The sequence below is a fragment of the Pseudochaenichthys georgianus genome, unplaced genomic scaffold (genome assembly GCF_902827115.2).
Source record: "Pseudochaenichthys georgianus unplaced genomic scaffold, fPseGeo1.2 scaffold_641_arrow_ctg1, whole genome shotgun sequence".
NCBI lineage: Eukaryota > Metazoa > Chordata > Actinopteri > Perciformes > Channichthyidae > Pseudochaenichthys > Pseudochaenichthys georgianus.
The window spans coordinates 27,438-51,351 of NW_027263197.1; the positions used below are offsets into that span (position 1 = coordinate 27,438).

The 23,914-nt window shown below is 46.4% G+C and overlaps 2 protein-coding genes across 4 annotated transcripts in view; one reads left to right on the forward strand and one right to left on the reverse strand.

Moving 5' to 3' along the window:
• On the forward strand, positions 1-14,554 carry opn1sw1 (opsin 1 (cone pigments), short-wave-sensitive 1). Of its 2 annotated transcripts, XM_071202620.1 has the most exons (6): positions 1-340; positions 2,906-3,074; positions 4,454-4,619; positions 5,555-5,794; positions 6,468-6,556; positions 14,403-14,554. In XM_071202620.1, the coding sequence occupies exons 1-6, from the start codon at positions 1-3 to the stop codon at positions 14,533-14,535; spliced, it is 1,137 nt and encodes a 378-aa protein (XP_071058721.1). In that variant the 3' UTR covers positions 14,536-14,554. The 2 variants fall into 2 exon arrangements, with proteins under 2 accessions (XP_071058721.1, XP_033935414.1); XM_034079523.1 differs by lacking the exon at positions 14,403-14,554 and having other exon boundaries at positions 6,468-6,563.
• Positions 6,689-23,914, reverse strand: part of LOC117443616 (calumenin-A-like) — a 24,651-nt gene continuing 7,425 nt past the window's right edge. For both annotated transcript variants that reach the window (XM_071202621.1, XM_034079521.2), the window contains exons 3-7: positions 18,289-18,482; positions 7,982-8,148; positions 7,833-7,893; positions 7,199-7,398; positions 6,689-7,116 (exon numbers count right to left, since the gene is read on the reverse strand). In XM_071202621.1, coding sequence (XP_071058722.1) covers positions 7,012-7,116; positions 7,199-7,398; positions 7,833-7,893; positions 7,982-8,148; positions 18,289-18,482 — 727 coding nt within the window. In that variant the 3' untranslated portion in view covers positions 6,689-7,011. The remainder of the gene's footprint in view (positions 7,117-7,198; positions 7,399-7,832; positions 7,894-7,981; positions 8,149-18,288; positions 18,483-23,914) is intronic.

Below are 23,914 nucleotides of genomic sequence, written 5' to 3' on the forward strand. Positions count from 1 at the left end.
ATGGGGAAGGACTTCCACCTTTACGAGAATGTCTCGAACATCAGTCCCTTCGAAGGCCCTCAGTATCACCTGGCCCCCCGCTGGGCCTTCCACCTGCAGACCATCTTCATGGGCTTTGTCTTCTTTGCCGGGACGCCTCTCAACTTACTCGTGCTCTTCGTCACGCTGAAGCACAAGAAGCTGAGGGTTCCTCTGAACTACATCCTGGTGAACGTGTCGTTCGCGGGCTTCATCTTCGCCGGCTTCTCCGTCAGCCAGGTGTTCATCTGCAGCACCAGAGGCTACTTCTTCCTGGGACTCACCATGTGCACCCTGGAGTCCGCCATGGGCTCCATCGCAGGTACATCTTATTATTCATACCAACAAATAAGAGAATCAATCATCGACGTTTCCCTGAAGGACTTTCATATTATAGGTTCTGAATTCACAGGAAATATGACACGTAGAAATAAAAGCTTCTAAATGTAGTTCTTATGTATCTCTTCTGGAGCTTTAATAAGTAGTGAACGGGTTCCGACACACGGTTTCGTTGCTCGCTTCAACGGAGACGCTTCCCCTTCACTTTGAACGGGGTGACGTCACGCTTTGCCGAACTGCATCGTGGTTCCGTTGCTCGCGCTGAAAGTTGAGAAAAGTTCAACTTTTCAAGCGTCGACGGAAGTGCCAGCAAATCAAATCATATGCCAGTACAAGCTCTAGCCAATCAAACTTGCTCTTTGTGTGTCCGGGGCAGGAGATTCATGTGATTGGCTGTTGGTCGCAAGCCAGATACGCCTTCCGGCAAGCGTCAGCGAGACGGAACCGTGTGGAGGTTACGATCTGCAGTGCGCATGGGCGAGATGGTCCGCCATACTGGAGAACTCCGGACGGCAACCCAAGAAGGACACTTGACACGGTGGCTTTTGGCAAAGCTCAAAAAGAAAGAGAGATGAGTTATTGTTGTTACAACGTGACTTCACTATTATTTATATACTATTTATACAAACTGAATACATATTTACTGTGAAAGTAGGCAAACACGTCTGGCATATGGCTGTCTAACAGAAGTTACATCCATTCCTCACTTATTCTGACAACGTGCTCAACCCCAAATAAAAGAACCCAATAAAAAGAGTTAAATAATAGTGAAGTCACGTTGTGACAACAATAACTCATCTCTCTCTCGTTTTCTTTTTGAGCTTTGCCAAAAGCCACTGTGTCAAGTGTCCCTCTCGCACATGCGCACTGCAGATAGGGAAGGGTTCCTGTGTTCTCCTCTGACTTCCTGTTGACCTGCCACTCCCTGTTCTCCTCTGACTTCCTGTTGACCTGCCACTCCCTGTTCTCCTCTGACTTCCTGTTGACCTGCCGCTCCCTGTTCTCCTCTGACTTCCTGTTGACCTGCAACTCCCTGTTCTCCTCTGACTTCCTGTTGACCTGCCACTCCCTGTTCTCCTCTGACTTCCTGTTGACCTGCCGCTCCCTGTTCTCCTCTGACTTCCTGTTGACCTGCCGCTCCCTGTTCTCCTCTGACTTCCTGTTGACCTGCAACTCCCTGTTCTCCTCTGACTTCCTGTTGACCTGCCACTCCCTGTTCTCCTCTGACTTCCTGTTGACCTGCCGCTCCCTGTTCTCCTCTGACTTCCTGTTGACCTGCCGCTCCCTGTTCTCCTCTGACTTCCTGTTGACCTGCAACTCCCTGTTCTCCTCTGACTTCCTGTTGACCTGCCACTCTCCTCTGACTTCCTGTTGATCTGCCACTCCCTGTTCTGCTCTGACTTCCTGTTGACCTGCCACTCCCTGTTCTCCTCTGACTTCCTGTTGACCTGCCACTCTCCTCTGACTTCCTGTTGACCTGCCACTCCCTGTTCTCCTCTAACTTCCTGTTGACCTGCCACTCCCTGTTCTCCTCTGACTTCCTGTTGACCTGCCACTCCCTGTTCTCCTCTGACTTCCTGTTGACCTGCCACTCCCTGTTCTCCTCTGACTTCCTGTTGACACTCCCTGTTCTCCTCTGACTTCCTGTTGACCTGCCACTCCCTGTTCTCCTCTGACTTCCTGTTGACCTGCCACTCCCTGTTCTCCTCTGACTTCCTGTTGACCTGCCGCTCCCTGTTCTCCTCTGACTTCCTGTTGACCTGCCACTCCCTGTTCTCCTCTGACTTCCTGTTGACCTGCCGCTCCCTGTTCTCCTCTGACTTCCTGTTGACCTGCCACTCCCTGTTCTCCTCTGACTTCCTGTTGACCTGCCGCTCCCTGTTCTCCTCTGACTTCCTGTTGACCTGCCGCTCCCTGTTCTCCTCTGACTTCCTGTTGACCTGCCGCTCTCCTCTGACTTCCTGTTGACCTGCCGCTCCCTGTTCTCCTCTGACTTCCTGTTGACCTGCCGCTCCCTGTTCTCCTCTGACTTCCTGTTGACCTCCATGTCCTCCTCTGACTTCCTGTTGACCTGCCGCTCCCTGTTCTCCTCTGACTTCCTGTTGACCTGCCGCTCTCCTCTGACTTCCTGTTGACCTGCCACTCCCTGTTCTCCTCTGACTTCCTGTTGACCTGCCGCTCCCTGTTCTCCTCTGACTTCCTGTTGACCTGCCGCTCCCTGTCCTCCTCTGACTTCCTGTTGACCTGCCACTCCCTGTCCTCCTCTGACTTCCTGTTGACCTCCCTGTCCTCCTCTGACTTCCTGTTGACCTGCCGCTCCCTGTCCTCCCTGACTTCCTGTTGACCTCCCTGTCCTCCTCTGACTTCCTGTTGACCTGCCGCTCCCTGTTCTCCTCTGACTTCCTGTTGACCTGCCGCTCCCTGTTCTCCTCTGACTTCCTGTTGACCTGCCGCTCACTGTTCTCCTCTGACTTCCTGTTGACCTGCCGCTCACTGTTCTCCTCTGACTTCCTGTTGACCTGCCGCTCCCTGTTCTCCCTGACTGCAGGGCTGGTGACGTCCTGGTCTCTGGCCGTCTTGTCTCTGGAGAGGTACTTTGTGATCTGCAAGCCGCTGGGAGCCTTCACGTTCAGCAACGAACACGCTATGGCCGCGGTCGGCTTCACCTGGTTCATTGGGGTCGGCTGTGCCATCCCACCTTTCTTCGGCTGGAGCAGGTAGGGGACCGGGTCTGCTGCCTCTCAGGTGGTCTCAGGTTATCTCAGGTTATCTCAGGTGGTCTCAGGTGGTCTCAGGTGGTCTCAGGTTTATCTCAGGTTTATCTCAGGTGGTCTCAGGTGGTCTCAGGTTTATCTCAGGTGGTCTCAGGTTTATCTCAGGTTTATCTCAGGTGGTCTCAGGTTTATCCCAGGTGGTCTCAGGTGGTCTCAGGTTATCTCAGGTTTATCTCAGGTGGTCTCAGGTGGTCTCAGGTTATCTCAGGTGGTCTCAGGTTTATCTCAGGTTATCTCAGGTGGTCTCAGGTGGTCTCAGGTTTATCCCAGGTTATCTCAGGTGGTCTCAGGTGGTCTCAGGTTATCTCAGGTGGTCTCAGGTTTATCTCAGGTTATCTCAGGTGGTCTCAGGTGGTCTCAGGTGGTCTCAGGTTTATCCCAGGTGGTCTCAGGTGGTCTCAGGTTATCTCAGGTTTATCTCAGGTGGTCTCAGGTGGTCTCAGGTTATCTCAGGTGGTCTCAGGTTTATCTCAGGTTATCTCAGGTGGTCTCAGGTGGTCTCAGGTGGTCTCAGGTTTATCCCAGGTGGTCTCAGGTGGTCTCAGGTGGTCTCAGGTTTATCCCAGGTGGTCTCAGGTTTATCCCAGGTGGTCTCAGGTGGTCTCAGGTTTATCTCAGGTGGTCTCAGGTTTATCCCAGGTGGTCTCAGGTGGTCTCAGGTTTATCTCAGGTGGTCTCAGGTGGTCTCAGGTTTATCTCAGGTGGTCTCAGGTTTATCTCAGGTGGTCTCAGGTGGTCTCAGGTTTATCTCAGGTGGTCTCAGGTGGTCTCAGGTTTATCTCAGGTTATCTAAGGTGGTCTCAGGTGGTCTCAGGTTTATCTCAGGTGGTCTCAGGTTTATCTCAGGTGGTCTCAGGTGGTCTCAGGTTTATCTCAGGTTGTCTCAGGTTTATCTCAGGTGGTCTCAGGTTTATCTCAGGTGGTCTCAGGTGGTCTCAGGTTTATCTCAGGTGGTCTCAGGTGGTCTCAGGTTTATCTCAGGTGGTCTCAGGTGGTCTCAGGTTTATCTCAGGTTATCTCAGGTGGTCTCAGGTTTATCTCAGGTTATCTCAGGTTTATCTCAGGTTATCTCAGGTGGTCTCAGGTGGTCTCAGGTTATCTCAGGTGGTCTCAGGTGGTCTCAGGTTATCTCAGGTTATCTCAGGTGGTCTCAGGTGGTCTCAGGTGGTCTCAGGTTTATCTCAGGTGGTCTCAGGTGGTCTCAGGTGGTCTCAGTTCTTCTCAGATAGTATCAGGTCTAACATGGATCAGGTCTAACATGGTTCAGGTCTAACATGGTTCAGGTCTAACATGGTTCAGGTCTAACATGGTTCTGGTGTCAGGTACATCCCTGAAGGCCTGGGCTGCTCCTGTGGACCGGACTGGTACACTCACAATGAGGAGTATCACTGCACCAGCTACACCTTCTTCCTGCTGGTGACCTGCTTCGTCATGCCGATCAGCATCATCATCTTCTGCTACGCCCAGCTGCTGATGACCCTCAGAGCCGTGAGTCCCCTACCCTCCTATACCTCTGCAGATCTATACCTCTGCAGATCTATACCTCTACAGATCTATACCTCTGCAGATCTATACCTATGCAGATCTATAGCTCTGCAGATCTATACCTCTGCAGATCTATAGCTCTGCAGATCTATACCTCTGCAGATCTATAGCTCTACAGATCTATACCTCTGCAGATCTATACCTCTGTAGATCTATACCTCTGCAGATCTATACCTCTACAGATCTATACCTCTGCAGATCTATACCTCTGTATATCTATACCTCTACAGATCTATACCTATGCAGATCTATACCTCTGCAGATCTATACCTCTACAGATCTATACCTCTGCAGATCCATACCTCTGTAGATCTATACCTCTGCAGATCTATACCTCTACAGATCTATACCTCTGCAGATCCATACCTCTGTAGATCTATACCTCTGCAGATCTATACCTCTGCAGATCTATACCTCTACAGATCTATACCTCTGCAGATCCATACCTCTGTAGATCTATACCTCTGCAGATCTATACCTCTGCATATCTATACCTCTGCAGATCTATACCTCTGCAGATCTATACCTCTGCAGATCTATACCTCTACAGATCTATACCTCTGCAGATCCATACCTCTGTAGATCTATAGCTCTGCAGATCTATACCTCTGCAGATCTATACCTCTACAGATCTATACCTCTACAGATCTATACCTCTGCAGATCCATACCTCTGTAGATCTATACCTCTGCAGATCTATACCTCTGCAGATCTATACCTCTACAGATCTATACCTCTGCAGATCCATCAGCTGCTGAGGACCCTCAGAGCTGGGTCTCTAACCCATCAGCTGCTGAGGACCCTCAGAGCTGGGTCTCGGGTCTCTAACCCACCACCCGTCAGCGTTGGTGTGGGCTCATGTCTCTGCTGGTGTGTAGGTGGCGGCGCAGCAGGTGGAGTCGGTCTCCACGCAGAAGGCGGAGAAGGAGGTCTCCAGGATGATCGTGGTGATGGTGGGGTCCTTCGTCGTCTGCTACGCGCCCTACGCCCTCGCCGCGCTGTACTTCGCCTACTCCACGGACCCCAACAAAGACTACCGGCTGGTGACCATCCCCGCCCTGTTCTCCAAGAGCTCCTGCGTCTACAACCCGCTGATCTACGCCTTCATGAACAAACAGGTGGGACAGACAGGTGGGACAGACAGGTGGGACAGACAGGTGGGACAGACAGACAGACAGACAGACAGACAGGAGAGAGACAGACAGACAGACAGACAGACAGACAGACAGACAGACAGACAGACAGACAGACAGACAGACAGAGAGACAGGTGAGAGACAGGTGAGAGACAGACAGGAGAGAGACAGGTGAGAGACAGACAGGTGGGACAGACAGGTGGGACAGACAGACAGACAGACAGACAGACAGACAGGAGAGAGACAGACAGACAGACAGACAGACAGACAGACAGACAGACAGGAGAGAGACAGACAGGAGACAGACAGGAGAGAGACAGACAGACAGACAGACAGACAGACAGACAGACAGACAGGAGAGAGACAGACAGACAGACAGGAGAGAGACAGACAGGAGACAGACAGGAGAGAGACAGACAGGAGAGAGACAGACAGGAGACAGACAGGAGAGAGACAGGAGACAGACAGGAGAGAGACAGACAGGAGACAGACAGGAGAGAGACAGACAGGAGACAGACAGGAGAGAGACAGGAGACAGACAGGAGAGAGACAGACAGGAGACAGACAGGAGAGAGACAGGAGACAGACAGGAGAGAGACAGGAGAGAGACAGACAGGTGAACAGGATGTCTAACATGTGATTTCTTCTCACCTCAGTTTAAAGGCTGCATCATGGAGACAGTGTTTGGGAAGAACACGGAGGACGACTCTAAAGTGTCTACCTCAAAGACTGAGGTGTCCTCAGTGTCTTAACGATGGGACAAAATGACGACTTATTAAAGGATGATTTCTGATAATGTAAATATAATAAAATAAATGAAATGTAAAACACAGTCTCTGATCCATTCGATGTCCTCTCAGAAACACCAACACCTCTATATGTGAAGAAAGACTTTATTGAATCAGAAGATATCTGTCTCCTTAGTTTCACATGTATTTACACATCCTCTGACCTCATCACCGGAACTCTGATCGAGACCTGGATATACACATCCTCTGACCTCATCACCGGAACTCTGAACGAGACCTGGATATACACATCCTCTGACCTCATCACCGGAACTCTGAACGAGACCTGGATATACACATCCTCAGAGAAGGAAATATTATAAAACATCAAATATCAATCTATGAGTCCACAACGTTTTTAGTTTGCCCAGCTTTAAAAAGTAAATGATTGTGCTTGTATTGCGACTGGCCTCTAGAACTCGTCGTGTCGCAGTAACGCCTCCCCGAAGTCCGTCACCTGACTGCCGACGAACACCTCAAACTTACTCAGGATCTCGTCTCTGGTTAGCTTCCCGTCCTGAGACAGCAGGAGTCATGTGGTTAATGAAGGCTGATGACGAGGTGGTAATATAATAATAATATAATAAGGTGAAAGGTACCTGGTTGGCGTCGGATTCGTGCAGAAGGTGCTTGGCCTCCGCCTCGGCGTGGTCGTAGTCCGACGGCAGGATCCAGTCCAGAGTCTCCTCCTGGTCCATCTTCCCATCACCGTTCTTGTCTCTGAACTCTGAGAACTGCTGACGCTCCGACGCCACCCAGTCCGGCTCGTCCTCGCCGTCCTCTGAGGTGAACATGTCTCCTGCACACAGAGACATGTCAGTCAGAGGACATAAGTCAATAAACCACCTGAGAGACGCCCCCCGTCCTCTGAGGTGAACATGTCTCCTGCACACAGAGACATGTCAGTCAGAGGACATAAGTCAATAAACCACCTGAGAGACGCCCCCCGTCCTCTGAGGTGAACATGTCTCCTGCACACAGAGACATGTCAGTCAGAGGAAATAAGTCAATAAACCACCTGAGAGACGCCCCCCGTCCTCTGAGGTGAACATGTCTCCTGCACACAGAGACATGTCAGTCAGAGGAAATAAGTCAATAAACCACCTGAGAGACGCCCCCCGTCCTCTGAGGTGAACATGTCTCCAACAAAACACACTGTTCAGTCACACCAGAGGCCCTCTGATTGCTGGACGGAGCCACAACAGGAAGTGAACTCAGTAAAGTTTTCCTCACCGATGTACTCCTTCAGGTCGATGAAGCCGTCTCCGTTCTTATCGATGTCCTCCATCGTTTCCTGTGAGCCATCACATGACATCAGTGACATCACACCAGTGACATCATTATGTGACATCACAGCAGTGACATCATATATGTTACATCACCTGCACCACGATGTCCTTCATGTGCTTGTGGTCCTCGGGGTGCAGGAAGGCGGTGAACTCCTTCCTGTCAGCGATCAGGTCTCCGTTGGTGTCGGCGGCTCTGAAGCGCCGCTCGTCCCTCGCCATCATGTGAACGTAATTAAACTCTGTGTCGGTCTGAGGGTCCTCTGTCAGGACCAATCAAAGATCAGGAGCAATCAGAGATCAGGACCAACCACAGATCAGGACCAATCAGAGATCAGAATCAATCAGAGATCAGGAGCAATCAGAGATCAGGGACCTTCTTTGAGTGTGTGTGTGTGTGTGTGTGTGTGTGTGTGTGTGTGTGTGTGTGTGTGTGTGTGTGTAGGCCTGTCGCGATAAGCAATTAATTTACTATTGTACAATAAATAAAAATGAACTCAATAACTTTTCTGACCTTGATAAATTGCTGTTTACATGCGTGTTTGTTTATAGAAGGATGTGACCAGCATTTTAGACATTTTGGGGGGCGGGTGCTCAAGTGAGAAAAAGGGCACTTCCCATAATCATTTACAAACAAAATGTAAAACAAAAAGTTAAATATAGTTGCACATCTCTGACTCACTGACCAGTTTATTTTAATACCCTCACACTCACTTAGTGTTTAATACTCAACAGAATTCTACAGAATAATCAGCTAACACAGAGACAATGGTCTTCTTTTGTATTCCCAATGCACAAGAGCAGACAACAAACTAGTAAAAGAATAGTTATTAAATGAGCAGATAACCATCAACATGATGAAGTTACTGTTTGAGGACAATACAGGCTAAAAGATCGTTTTTTCATGTACTTGTTATTTTGTTCTATTTTGCTTCCATGTTTTCTTTCACTCTGATGGAAATAAAACTTCCAAGAAACATATAAATGTTATTCGTTTTACTTTGTCTGAATTAATCTATAGATTTAAAGCTGATCTGAATTTAAACATAACATTCAACAAGTAACTATCTGGGGAAGTTGTGAGGTGATGTGACCTTCTAATAGCCTCAGACAAGGGACTTGTCTCTATTCTTGTTCTGCTCGATCTCAGTGCTGCATTTGATACTATCGACCATGACATCCTATTGCAAAGACTAGAGCACTTAGTTGGCATACAGGGAACTGCTTTAGGCTGGTTTAGGTCCTAGCTATCTGAACGCTCTCAGTTTGTACGTGTTAACGATGAATCTTCCACGCAAACCAAAGTTAGCCATGGAGTGCCACAGGGCTCAGTGCTCGGACCTATTTTGTTCACATTATATATGCTTCCGTTAGGCAATATTATAAGGAATCATTCTGTAAACTTTCATTGTTATGCGGATGATACTCAACTATATTTATCCATCAAGCCTGATGAAATTAATCATCTAAATAAAATTCAAGACTGCCTCAAGGACTTAAAAACGTGGATGACTTTAAACTTTCTGATGTTAAACACGACCAAAACTGAAGTTATTGTACTCGGCCCGAAGAATCTACGAAACAAATTATCTAAAGACATACTAACTATGGATGGCATTAATTTGGCCTCCAGTGAGACTGTAAGGAATCTTGGTGTTATATTTGATCAGGATTTATCCTTTAACGCCCACATAAAATCAATTTCAAGGACCGCCTACTTCCATCTACGTAACATTGCAAAAATCAGGCATATCTTGCCTCAAAACGATGCAGAGAAACTAGTCCATGCATTTGTTACTTCTAGGCTGGATTATTGTAACTCTTTATTATCAGGGAGTACCAAGAAGTCAGTCAAGTCGCTTCAGCTGATTCAAAATGCTGCGGCTCGTGTACTAACCAGAGTTAGGAAAAGGGACCACATTACTCCTGTTCTGGCTGCCTTACACTGGCTCCCTATAGAACACAGGATAGAATTTAAAGTTCTTCTTCTCGCCTAAAAAGCCCTTAATGGGCAGGCACCATCTTACCTTAAAGAACTCATTATACCCTACTGTCCTACTAGGGCATTGCGTTCCAAGAATGCAGGGTTGTTGGTTGTTGCTAGAGTCTCTAAAAGTACAATGGGAGCCAGAGCCTTTTCTTATCAAGCTCCACATTTGTGGAATTAGCTTCCAGTTTGTGTTCGGGCGGCAGACACCCTATCCGTTGTTAAGAGTGCGCTTAAAGGCCCTGACACACCAGGCCGAAATCGGCCATTTTCGTTTGTTGGACGACGAAGCTTGCCCTGTCGCCCAAACTCAATTTGGTGTGTCCCGCACCGTCGTCCATGACACGCCTTATTTGGCCTTTCATGGCCGACACACGGCCACAGGCAGTCGGACAAAGAAATCACTCTGATTGGCTGTTCAGCTAGCGAATCAGTGCATGAGAAGCAAAACGGTTGCTTGAGAATGTCTTCCACAAGCAACACTCCAATGGCTGATAGCTCCAGTGCCGCACAAAACATGTTTTCGATGGACGAGAGTGAAAATGGAACGCACAGGCTATTTGTTGCTCTTCTCTCTACTCTCTCTTCCTCTCTGTCCCTCTCCTCTGTCCTCATCCTGTTGGACCTGTCTGCTGCATTCGACACGGTGAACCATCAGATCCTCCTTCACACTCTCCAAGAACGTGGAGTTTCAGGCTCTGCACTTTCCCTCCTCACCTCATACCTCAAAGACCGCACCTACAGGGTCACATCTGTCATTAGCCTGCATGGTTTTTCATACCACTGCTACGCTGACGACACCCAATTAATTCTGTCCTTTCCCCGCTCAGAGACCCAGGTCGTCGCACGCATCTCTGCTCATCTAGCTGACATCTCTCAGTGGATGTCTGATCATCACCTCAAGCTCAACCTTGACAAAACTGAACTGCTTTTCCTTCCGGGAAAAGATTGTCCCACTCTTGACCAGTGTTGTGCTAGTTACTGAAAACCAGTAACTAGTTACCATTACTAGTTACTTCATTTCAAAAGTAACTCAGTTACTTTACTGATTACTTACACCAAAAAGTAATGCGTTACTGTGAAAAGTAACTTTTTAGTTACTTAAAAAAGGGCTCCCATTAATGCCCTTATAGCCTTCATCTCAGTACTGTTATTGCATTGGAGAATAATACAATCTGTTGATCAACTTGACATGCATTATATGCAATCTGGATTGCATCGATATTAGCTGGCTTTACATTGTTGTATATTCTTTCTCCAGGTAGTTGGAAAAAGTTTTCCGTTCCATATGCCGTGTGCCGCCCGGACATGCTATCATGCTAACTAGCTCCCTGAAAGCGGGTGACTCCACTGTAGCGATAGCCTGCATGTGTTCTACAACATACCGTGCAATGGCTTTATCGACTTTTCCCTGGCGAGCAGTCCCTCGGTTAAAATCCAGCTGCTGTTGCTGAGGTGCAGGTGGAGGTGGAGTGACGTTGGATGAGTCTGGGTCTGTGCCGGTCTTAGCTACTAGCTTCGTCCCAGCATGTTGTTTTTGCAGATGTTTTAAGAGATGTGAATGACTGGTTTGGGCAGTAGATAGGCTCTTTGACCCGCCAGGACACAACTTACATTTAACAGAAACTCTCTTTTCTTTGTGCTCGACAAAAGTGAAATAGTGAGAATATCTCCAGGTGGAGAAACTAGACTTGAGCTCCGCCGCGGCCATGACAGTCTTGTTAGTAAACACAAACACGCCCACAGCCCGTCTCCGCATGTGACACAGGAAGTATCTAAGTACATTTACTCAAGTACTCCGTTTGTCTGGATGTTGACTATATAAAAAAACTAACGCAGTAACCGAGTAACGCACCATGTAGTAACGGTAACTGAGTTACTGAATTAAAAAAGTAATGTGTTAGAGTACTAGTTACTGCCAAAAATAACGGCGTTACAGTAAGTTAGTCCCAACACTGCTCTTGACCTAACCATCAACATCGGCCCCTCTGTTGTCTCCCCGACTCAGACTGCAAGGACTCTGGGTGAGACCCTAGATAACAACCTGTCCTTCACTGCAAACATCGCTGCTGCAACCCGCTGCTGCAGATACACGCTCTACAGCATCAGGAGGACGCGTCCCCAGCTGACCCAGAGAGCCACGCAGGTTCTGGTCCAGGCTCTCGTCACCTCACGCCTAGACTACTGCAGCTCCTCCTGCTGGTCTGCCTGCATGTGCCATCCGACCTCTCTCACCCAGAATGCAGCGGCTCGTCTGGTCTTCAGCCTTCCTGAATGTTCCACCCGCTCCTCCGCTCCCTCCACTGGCTTCCGGTAACTGCTAGAATCCACTTCAAGACCCTGGTGCTTGCGTACCATGCTGCGAATGGATCTGGCCCTTCCTACATCCAGGACATGGTGAAACCGTGCACCCCAGCACGTGCACTCCGCTCTGCATCAGCCAGACGACTCGCTGCACCCTCGCTGCGAGGGGGACCCAAGTTCCCATCAGCAGGAACACGTGGGTTTGCTGTCCTGGCTCCAAGATGGTGGAACGAGCTCCCATTGACATCAGGACAGCAGAAAGCTCACACACCTTCCAGACTGAAGCTCATCTCCTTCGACTCCACCTCGAGGATTAAACATACTAACAAAGGACTGGCTTACCTAAAGCCAGCTGAGTAGCACTTGAAATGTTTTTGCTCTATGAAACCTGATGTACTTTATGATTCTGTTTTCTTCAAGTTTGTATTTTGTTGGTCGAGCGCACTTATTGTAAGTCTCTTTGGATAAAAGCGTCAGATAAATGCAATGTAATGTAATAGATAGATAGATGGATGGACAGATAGATAGAGAGATAGATAGATAGAGAGATAGAGAGATGGATAGATAGATGGATAGAGAGATAGAGCAACACACTCTCACTCCCTAAGCGTCCAGGAGCGACGTTTGGTCAGTGTCCGTGGCGTCCAATATTGACGCTCCGAGGCTCCTTCAGCGTCATAAAGGGACGCAAATAGCTTTCAACTGATGGCAATGTATTCCCATCTGCGGCGGGATTGGACGCTCATGGAAGCACGGCATTCGTTTGTGTCGGCTGCCCTTAAAGGCAATGTGAGCGTCCATTCCCATTGGATAACGGAGAATTGTACACCCGGAAGTAAGTATTCCCCTTCCTGTGGATTGATGTCACCGTGATATCTGCACTATTCATCGACTAACACCAGATTATCCTTGTTAATTACACAACATTGATTGGTTTAAATTGTGTGCAATGCTTTTGTATTTTTCCCCTTCGATTCGGAGAAACAAATATTTGTTCTGAGTAAAGGATGGCAGAAGACACTACACTACCCAGAATCCCCAGCTATCGTTTGGCCTACACCATGTGCTCTGTTTGACAAACCCCGTGATAGTCCTCAAGCTCTGTGATTGGAGAGTGTGCTCCGAGGGTTACCGATTCTCGAACAGCACTTGAAATGGGATGGAACCACGGCAGACTGTCCAAAACTGGATTTGAACGGGTCCACCGCGTCCCCCCTCCCCCACCCCGTCCCCAGAACTACACATGCTGGCTGTTCTGTTTCGCAACATGTTCTCTATGGCACGTCTCTACTGGGAGTTGTAGTTTTAAAAGACGTTTTCGTATTTCCCATAATAAGAAGTTGCCAGTATTAAACTGTGTACATCCCTGGAGGTTTAGGGGACAGGAAACACTCACATTTAAAACATATCATTAATAAATGGGTGGAAATTGCTGGTGCCCATTATGGGCAGTATTAATATATATACCCACATGCCAGCTAAGGTCAGAAGAGCTTTATGTAACAGCTGGTCTTATGTGTGTGACCCCTGTTGTTCATTGATGAGCCTGAAACATGCACTTGTCAAGGTTCAGAGGCACATTTTGCAAATATGGCAGTAGCCATCAATCATCTTAAGATAAGATATACTTTATTGATCCCAAGTTGGAACATTTGCGTTACATCAGCATGTGTAACAGTTAAATATGCAGTGGTTTATTTGTAAATCATTTAGTATAATCACACAAATTCTGTGTTTTATATTCAACAATTCTGTGTTCTTTATTTATTGATTGTTCAATACCTGACAAGGCCGGAGATGAAATATCTACATACATCTTATAAGAGTATAATACATTATGTATAATATCAGTTAAAATAAGTGCTTCAACATAGTTAACATTGCTGGAGGTATAAACACATATTGATAGATGTCTTGTAATGCACTGTTGAGGAACCTGCAACCCAAGTTTTTCATTCAGTGCAGAACTTCACCACAGTTGTGTAGGCCTATATGATATGTCAATAAACCTTAGAAAATCATGAAATCTTGAACGGGATGTGCAAAATAGTCATTATATACAGTCTTTAATTAACTATTAGTAGAGAATAACGAGTAATGAATATCCTTTATAGGGATCGTATTAATATCTAATAATAAAAATAATGAAATTCAATAACATGCTTTAAGGACGGGTGGCGCAGTGGTCTGTGCGTTTGATAATCAGATCAAGGGGGCGTTGGGGAGCTCCAGTTCGAAACCCGCTCCCGCCCCACTGCGTCAGGCCGTTGTGTCCTTGGGCAAGACACTTCACCCGAATTTGCTCCTGTGGGTATTGTCCACAGTAGATGACCATTACATGTATGATCTGTATATGTAATGTGTATTTGTAAAGCGCTTTGAGAATCTTTGATAAAGCACTATAATAAATATAAGGATTATTATTATTATTATTTTAACCACTAGGTGTTCCTTTCTATCAGCTGTGCACCTTTATAGTGTAAATACAGCCTATCTACCAATTGGATCAAATATAAAAGTGAGCCGAATTAGTGTTGATACTGCAAGGAGACGTGTTGTCTGAAAAGAAATGTAAGATGTTGTTTAATGGCTGATATATTTATGATCCACGTCACGTTTTCAGTTCCTCATGTTTGTCTAGAAGTCTTCTCATCAGGGCTCTATAAATACAGAACTACGGCAGATATGTAATATTTAATGCAGCCGAACCGTGTATTACAATGCCGTTATGTGATGACTTTCAAAGAGAAAAGCAAGCACACTCGGAATAAAGTATTATTATTATTTTTTTAGGGCCGGGACTTTAACGCGTTAATTAAGATTAATTAATTACACAAAAATTAACGCGTTAAAAAAATTAACGCATTTTAATCGCACTTTAATCGCACTTATTTTTGCACAGCGGAACGTTTCTCACTGGATGAGTTTCAGGCGTACCGATTATACTGGAGCACCAACTAACGTTCATGACTTCAGCATGGGACTTCAAACAACAACAAACCACGGTGAACAATAGTCAAACATGAACAAACAAGCTGATGAGACCGCTTTGGTCGGCCCCGTGGATGGGACATTTTGTTTTAAAAAACGGACGGATGGAAGCGTCGATAAGAGCCGCAGCTCATCAAGCCTAAAGTATCACCTAAATGCAAAGCATGTAGCAGCTAGCGTGGACGTTAGCCCGACTCCGAGTGCAAGGAACCACACCCTGACCCAACCCACACTCAACCAGACGACTGGTTTCAGGGCCAGGATAAGTCAGTCCACGTCTGAGAGAATAACCAGCTCCCTGGCTCACTGCATTGCACTCGACTGTAGACCACCTGGAGTCAAGTCCATGTGGAAACTGCTTCTCACTGTTCTCAGGTCAAATATGTATATTTGATTAAAAATGCGATTAATTTCGATTAATTAATTACAAAGCCTCTAATTAATTAGATTCATTTTTTTAATCGAGTCCCGGCTCTATATTTTTTTAAAATGTTTTGGGTCTGTTTCCGGTATTTGTTAATGACGATGTGCTCTGAGATGTGAGACTGGAATTGCACAGGGGGAAAATAACGTAGGCTATCTTTAGATGCGGATTTTGTTAAACTAATATGTTTGCGCTGTGAACCAACACTATACATTGACGGGGAAGGGGGTAGCAATAAAGATAACACCATTAAACAGTTACACAACATAACAGAAATAATATCGATAGCAGCGTCCCTAGCAACCACCTTGGTAACAATGAAAACGTCGCGATTTCCTGAATTAATCTTCGTAATAACTAGCAAACTAAAGATCATGTACATCCACTGCACACATAAGAATTATTATTTCTGAAATAAAAACTCATATTTCTCGAGCGTCAAATCCCGCCGCAGATGGGAATACATTGCAATCAGTTGAAAGCTATTTGCGTCCCTTTATGACGCTGAAGGAGCCTCGGAGCGTCACAACTGCACGCCACGAACACTGACCAAACGTCGCTCCTGGACGCTTAGGGAGTGAGAGTGTGTTGGATAGAGAGATGGATGGATAGATAGATAGATAGATGGATGGATAGATAGATAGATAGATGGATAGATAGATGGATAGTCAGATGGATAGTGAGATGGATAGATAGAGAGATGGATAGAGAGATAAATGGATAGAGAGATGGACAGATAGATAGATGTATAGATGGATAGAGAGATAGACAGAGAGATGGATAGAGAGATAGAGAGATGGATGGATAGATGGATGGATAGAGAGATAGAGAGATGGATGGATAGATGGATAGATAGATAGATAGATGGATAGATAGAGAGATGGATATATAGATGGATAGAGAGATGGATAGATAGATGGATAGGATAGATAGAGAGATGGATAGATAGAGAGATGGATAGATAGATGGATAGATGGATAGATGGATGGATAGAGAGATGGATAGATGGATAGATAGAGAGATGGATAGAGAGATAGAAAGATAGATAGATAGATAGATAGATAGATGGATAGATAGATGGATAGAGAGATAGAGAGATGGAGAGATGGATAGAGAGATAGATGGATAGATAGATGGATAGATAGATAGATGGATAGAGAGATAGAGAGATGGAGAGATGGATAGATAGATGGATAGAGAGATAGAGAGATGGATAGAGAGATAGAGAGATGGAGAGATGGATAGATAGATGGATAGAGAGATGGATAGAGAGATAGAGAGATGGATAGAGAGATAGAGAGATGGAGAGATGGATAGATAGATGGATGGAGAGATAGAGAGATGGATAGAGAGATAGAGAGATGGAGAGATGGATAGATAGATGGATAGATAGATGGATAGAGAGATAGATAGATGGATAGATAGATGGATAGAGAGATGGATAGAGAGATGGATAGAGAGATGGAGAGATGGATAGAGAGATAGAGAGATGGAGAGATGGATGGATAGAGAGATAGAGAGATGGATAGAGAGATAGAGAGATGGAGAGATGGATAGATAGATGGATAGATAGAGAGATGGATAGATAGATGGATAGATAGATGGATGGATAGAGAGATGGATAGATGGATAGATGGATAGAAAGATAGATATATAGATGGATAGATGGATAGAAAGATAGATAGATAGATGGATAGAGAGATAGAGAGATAGATAGATGGATAGAGAGATGGATAGAGAGATGGATAGAGAGATAGAGAGATGGATAGAGAGATGGAGAGATGGATAGAGAGATGGATAGAGAGATGGAGAGATGGAGAGATGGATAGATAGATGGATAGAGATAGAGAGATGGATAGAAAGATAGAGAGATGGATAGATAGATAGATGGATAGAGAGATAGAGAGATGGATAGAGAGATAGAGAGATGGATAGATGGATAGATAGATGGATAGAGAGATAGAGAGATGGATAGAGAGATGGATAGATAGATGGATATAGAGATAGAGAGATAGAGAGATGGAGAGATGGAGAGATGGATAGATAGATGGATAGAGAGATGGAGAGATGGATAGAGAGATAGAGAGATGAATAGAGAGATGGGGAGATGGAGAGATGGATAGATAGATGGATAGAGAGATAGATGGATAGATAGATGGATAGAGAGAAAGAGAGATAGAGAGATGGGGAGATGGAGAGATGGATAGATAGATGGATAGAGAGATGGATAGAGAGATAGAGAGATGGAGAGATGGATAGATAGATGGATAGAGAGATAGAGAGATGGATAGAGAGATAGAGAGATGGATAGAGAGAAAGAGAGATGGAGAGATGGATAGAGAGATGGAGAGAGAGAGCTCTGTTTTCCAGCGTGAGTCTATTTAATTGATTGTTCTCGTTGTGATTTAATTAATTAATTATAATTTAATTTGTTTTATTTATTATATATAATTTATATATTTGAATATTATTTCACATTTCATTTGTAATGTTGAAAGTTCAATCCAGAGTTCTGTTTGAGAGGATGTACGGAGTCATCACTATATATCATCGTCTGCTCTGAACCGGTCCAACGACGGGCGACAACGTGATCCTGCATCGCAGTCATCCCAGGAACATGTATCGCCCAACACAATTAACTATCGTGTGTGTGTGTGTGTGTGTGTGTGTGTGTGTGTGTGTGAGTGTGTTATGTACCCAGGTAGCTCCCGTAGGTGGTGTTCTTGTACTCCTCCCAGCTGATCTGGTCGTCCTGGTTCAGATCGAAGTCTTTCCACTGCTGATCCACGCTGTCCACGATCTGCCTCCTCTGAGAGATCCGGATCCAGGTCTTCAGCTCCTCCTCAGAGATAAACCCGTCTGTGTTACTGTCCATCTTATCCGCAATGATGCTACACACACACACACACACACACACACACACACACACACACACACACACACACACACACACACACACACACACACACACACACACACACACACACACACACACACACACACACACACACACACACACACACACACACACACACACACACACACACACACACACACACACACACACACACACACACACACACACACACACACACACACACACACACACACACACACACACACACACACACACACACACACACACACACACGCACACACGCATTTTATTAGATATCAGCTGTTGATATTAGACAACATAGCTTCAGGTGTGAAGTGGACAGTCTGATCCGGTTCAACCTGTGTCTGTGTTTGCTCTGAGAAACAGGAAGTGAAATACTAAGCACACGTCTGCAGGAAAGAATACAGGTCCACATGTCCACGGGTCCACATGTACACAGGTCCACAGGTGCACGGGTCCACATGTAAACAGGTCCACATGTACACGGGTCCACAGGTCCACATGTACACAGGTCCACATGTACACGGGTCCACAGGTCCAAATGTACACGGGTCCACAGGTCCACGGGTCCACATGTACACAGGTCCACATGTACACGGGTCCACATGTACACAGGTCCACATGTACACGGGTCCACGGGTCCACATGTACACAGGTCCACATGTACACGGGTCCACGGGTCCACATGTACACAGGTCCACATGTACACGGGTCCACATGTACACGGGTCCACAGGTCCACATGTACACATGTACACAGGTCCACATGTACACGGGTCCAAATGTCCACAGGTCCACGGGTCCACGGGTCCACAGGTACACGGGTCCACATGTACACAGGTCCACATGTACACATGTACACGGGTCCACAGGTCCACATGTACACGGGTCCACATGTACACAGGTCCACATGTACACAGGTCCACGGGTCCACATGTACACGGGTCCACAGGTCCACGGGTCCACATGTACACGGGTCCACAGGTCCACATGTACACGGGTCCACAGGTCCACATGTACACAGGTCCACATGTACACAGGTCCACATGTACACGGGTCCACATTTACACGGGTCCACAGGTCCACGGGTCCACAGGTACACATGTACACGGGTCCACATGTACACGGGTCCACAGGTCCACATGTACACGGGTCCACATGTACACAGGTCCACATGTACACATGTACACGGGTCCACAGGTACACATGTACACGGGTCCACATGTACACGGGTCCACAGGTCCACATGTACACGGGTCCACAGGTCCACGGGTCCACAGGTCTACATGTACACGGGTCCACATGTACACAGGTCCACATGTACACATGTACACGGGTCCACAGGTCCACAGGTCCACATGTACACGGGTCCACATGTACACAGGTCCACATGTACACGGGTCCACATGTACACAGGTCCACATGTACACGGGTCCACAGGTCCACAGGTCCACATGTACACGGGTCCACAGGTCCACGGGTCCACATGTACACAGGTCCACATCAGAGTTCCCGTTAGAATATTTTTTCGCCGGTCAACATGTCCGTTAAAGTTGAAATATTCCGGACACAATTTGAAATGTGCCGGTCAAAGGTCTTCTTTGTTAAGTATTTATTGAGCTTTAAAACAAATTGATATGATTCAATATTAAAGGTCACATGTCACGGCCATTTACACTGATCATATTTCCATTGTTGAGGTCTACTAGAATAGATTTATACTGCAATTTTCCAAACTCACATTGGTTTCGCATACAGCATCTCTGTAAAGTCTGTGTATTCAGCAGTATTCCCTCTCTCCACTAAACGGCTCGCTGCAGCTCTTGCCCCCCCCCTCCCTGTGAGCCCAGTGTGCTCCGATTGGGGGACCAGTCGGGACGTTGTGAATCGGGCTAAGCTCCGTGGAGGTGTGATTTCCTTGTTTAGCGATACACAGCGAAACACAGCCAAACTCACCCTGAGCACACACAAAGTCACAGCCGAAGTGAAAACAATAAGTGTGGCTTGATGTTGAGAAAGAAAAAGGTTGATAAATGCTGTGAGAATGGGTCTGCGGAGAGATCCCAACTGTCTGTTATCAGCCTGCAGCCAGGGAGGAGAGATCAGCAGAGCTGCACTGAGTGTGTGAGGAAGTCCGTGGACGGCGTGGAGTGGTCAATTTGGACCAATCAGCGGGGGCTTAACGTAACAGCCGCGCGGACGTAACATAACGGCTCCACGGATTGGTCCATTTCGGGGACGACATGACATCATGTGGACAAATGGACAATGACGTATCTCCAACGAGGCGTTTTGGGGAGATATTTTCCGTTTTAGAGTTTTACTCCCTACATGGTGTACTTTGAGGGTTTTGACTCTGCACACCGTTTACATGCATAAAAACCTTCACAACACACAAGGGGACGGGTAATAACCGGAAAAGCATGACATGTAATAAACAAACAAACTAATAATAGATTAACTACATTATTCAAAAGTGTTCAGTAACTTACAATAACACAGGAATAATAAACGGAGCGCTGTCCCCCTCCTGACAGCCCGTCAGTATCATGCAGCCCGCGGATCAGTAATGAGTGACCCGACAGTGAAACTAAACATATCTATAACTAGTTACGGTAGTTTGAGAGGTAATTAAAATAGCTACGTGTGATATTCTAACCTGAAGTGTGTGTTTTGTCCGCTGACCACTGTTAGAAATTAAAATCAATGTTTTATGGTATACCTTAAACATACCGTCAGTTTAAATGCTATTTTATTCTGAAAAAAACTGGAAGTTCTCAATACCAAGCTGTTATTCTGAAAATCCTTCATGACGACATCCGGTACTACCGCCCATTAGTATCATGAAAGTGGCTATTGACGCCGTTAACATGTATTACATATACAGTTATGAAAGAGATAAGGAGGAGAAAAGGCATGTGGAAGTAAGCAGTGAATGTAAAATGTCGAAATCCTCTGTTTAACGCGATATCGGGCACAGACGAACGAGGGGGGAAGTCCCCTACGTCACCACAGATCCCAGAGAGTAGTGATGGGAATTCCGATTCCCTTCGGAGACACGAATCTTTTGATTCAGTTCACTTGAAAGATTCGTTCACTGATTCGTTCACTGGTTCGCGAACGACTTCTGGTGATTTGCAAGTTCGCGAACGATTCGTCTTTGTACTTAATTCGTTCAGTGAGTCTTCACTACTGCCGAAGTCCGTACAAGAAGTTTGCTGGCGTAACATTTATGATATTAAAACACATTTTACACCTCACCTTGTTGCCCCATGAATTATGCTCTGGGAATAGGCTACATATTATTTAAGAAATATAATTGGCCATTGTTAAATCTCTCATACATTTGTGCCTGACTATACGATGTATTACAGCAGGCTAGCACGTTATACTTTCAAACCCATGCATGGACTATGTGCTTAAATCCCAAAGCATTAAACTCCATTTGGCCGAGTTCAAAGTGAATACAAAAATATATCCTCTACATCGGTGACGATTTATTCATATTCTATAGTATGTACCCATCTATGTTTACCTTTAGCTAGCGGCTAAGCTAGTGGGATGCTACGGAGCCCAGCTATCCGCCATCTGAAGCTTTTAGGGTCGACAGGGAGAGGAGAATACAACGCTGTGTGTATTTATCGCTAAGCTAGCGGCTAAGCTAGCTGGACACTACGGAGCCCAGTTATCCGCCCTCTGAAGCTTTTAGTGCCGACAGGGGGAGGAGAATGTCCCGCTAACGCTGTGTGTGTGTGTTTCACATTAGCGGGACGCTATGGAGCTCAGGTATCCACCATCTGAAGCTTTTAGGGCCGACAGGGGGAGGAGAATACAACGATGTGTGTATTTATCGCTAAGCTAGCTGGACGCTACGGTTCAGGTATCCGTCCTCTTTATTGCGGACAGGTTGAGGAGGATGTCCCGCTCCTGTGTGTGTGTGTGTGTGTGTCGGAGCTCAGGCTCTGATTACAGTAGCTACACTGTAGGAAACAGTTCGAACTGTTTCCGCCAGTTCTTTAAGTTCGTCGTTCGAAAAAAGCTTCTCTTTAGCGGCGCTTCAAACAAACGAATCGTTTTGTGGGAGGAATCAGTTCATCTCGTTCACTTCAAAGATTCGTTCAAAAAGAACGAATCGTTCGCGAACGACCCATCACTACCAGAGAGGAGGAGCGAGCAGCCAGAAGCGGGAAGGACGAATGCTTGGAAGCTTTCTTCTGCACGGCCAGCATCACAGGGAGAGGAAGCTGCAGACTTTCTCTCCTGACTGAACAATATCCTGTTTGTAACATTACCGCGCTTTTTATTTATTAAAGTACCAATTTCGAACCTTCTCAGAGACTCCATTTAGTCTCCTTTTTAAACTTCTTACCTGGACGCGAGAATAATAAACACAGCATAACACCACTGCATGTGATCATGCAGAGCTGCGTGTTGATTCTTCAGCAGCAGCTGATCTCTCTCTCCCGTCAGACCAGACTTCACTCGTGTTTATGTCCATATCGATCAGAGCTAGTTCTAGCTAATGATATGACTACCTGCTTATTAAAAGACAGCTAAACAATGAGCGTCGCTATGCAACCGGGTGAGGCCGCAAAGTATAGCGCAGCATTATGCATTTGTTTACATGCCGACCGGAACCCAGAGGCGTTACCAACAGATCAACGCACAATCAACCCATACAGGACATCTCTCTCTCCACATTAAGTGTTAGACATTAGAGTTGACTCTTTTGTCTGTCATATAAGTGGCGCAAGTTGCGCAACTGATGCAGTGTTGCGCTAAGGGGAAATATATTTTGAACGGACACTTTGACCGGAGAGATTTAGATTTGCCGGTCTTCAGCATATTTTACCGGTCGTAGTCCGGTAATTACCGGCTAACGGGAACTCTGGTCCACATGTACACGGGTCCACATGTACACGGGTCCACATGTACACGGGTCCACATGTACACGGGTCCACATGTACACGGGTCCACATGTACACGGGTCCACATGTACACGTTCCACATGTACACGGGTCCACATGTACACGGGTCCACATGTACACGGGTCCACGTGTACACGGGTCCACAGGTCCACATGTACACCTTCCACATGTACACATGTACACGGGTCCACATGTACACGGGTCCACATGTACACAGGTCCACATGTATACAGGTCCACATGTACACGGGTCCACAGGTCCACATGTACACAGGTCCACATGTACACAGGTCCACATGTACACAAGTCCACATGTACACATGTACACAGGTCCACATGTACACAGGTCCACATGTACACGGGTCCACATGTACACGGGTCCACATGTACACGGGTCCACATGTACACAGGTCCACATATACACAGCTCTACATGTACCCATGTACACAGGTCCACAGGTACACGGGTCCACATGTACACGGGTCCACAGGTCCACAT

Coding starts and splice junctions, on each gene's coding strand:
- opn1sw1 (XM_071202620.1), top strand. CDS start 1: ATGGGGAAGGACTTCCACCTTTACGAGAATGTCTCGAACATCAGTCCC. Junction 5,795..6,467: donor ACGCCTTCATGAACAAACAG/GTGGGACAGACA, acceptor TTCTCACCTCAG/TTTAAAGGCTGCATCATGGA. Junction 6,557..14,402: donor AAGACTGAGGTGTCCTCAGT/GTCTTAACGATG, acceptor GGCGTTGGGGAG/CTCCAGTTCGAAACCCGCTC.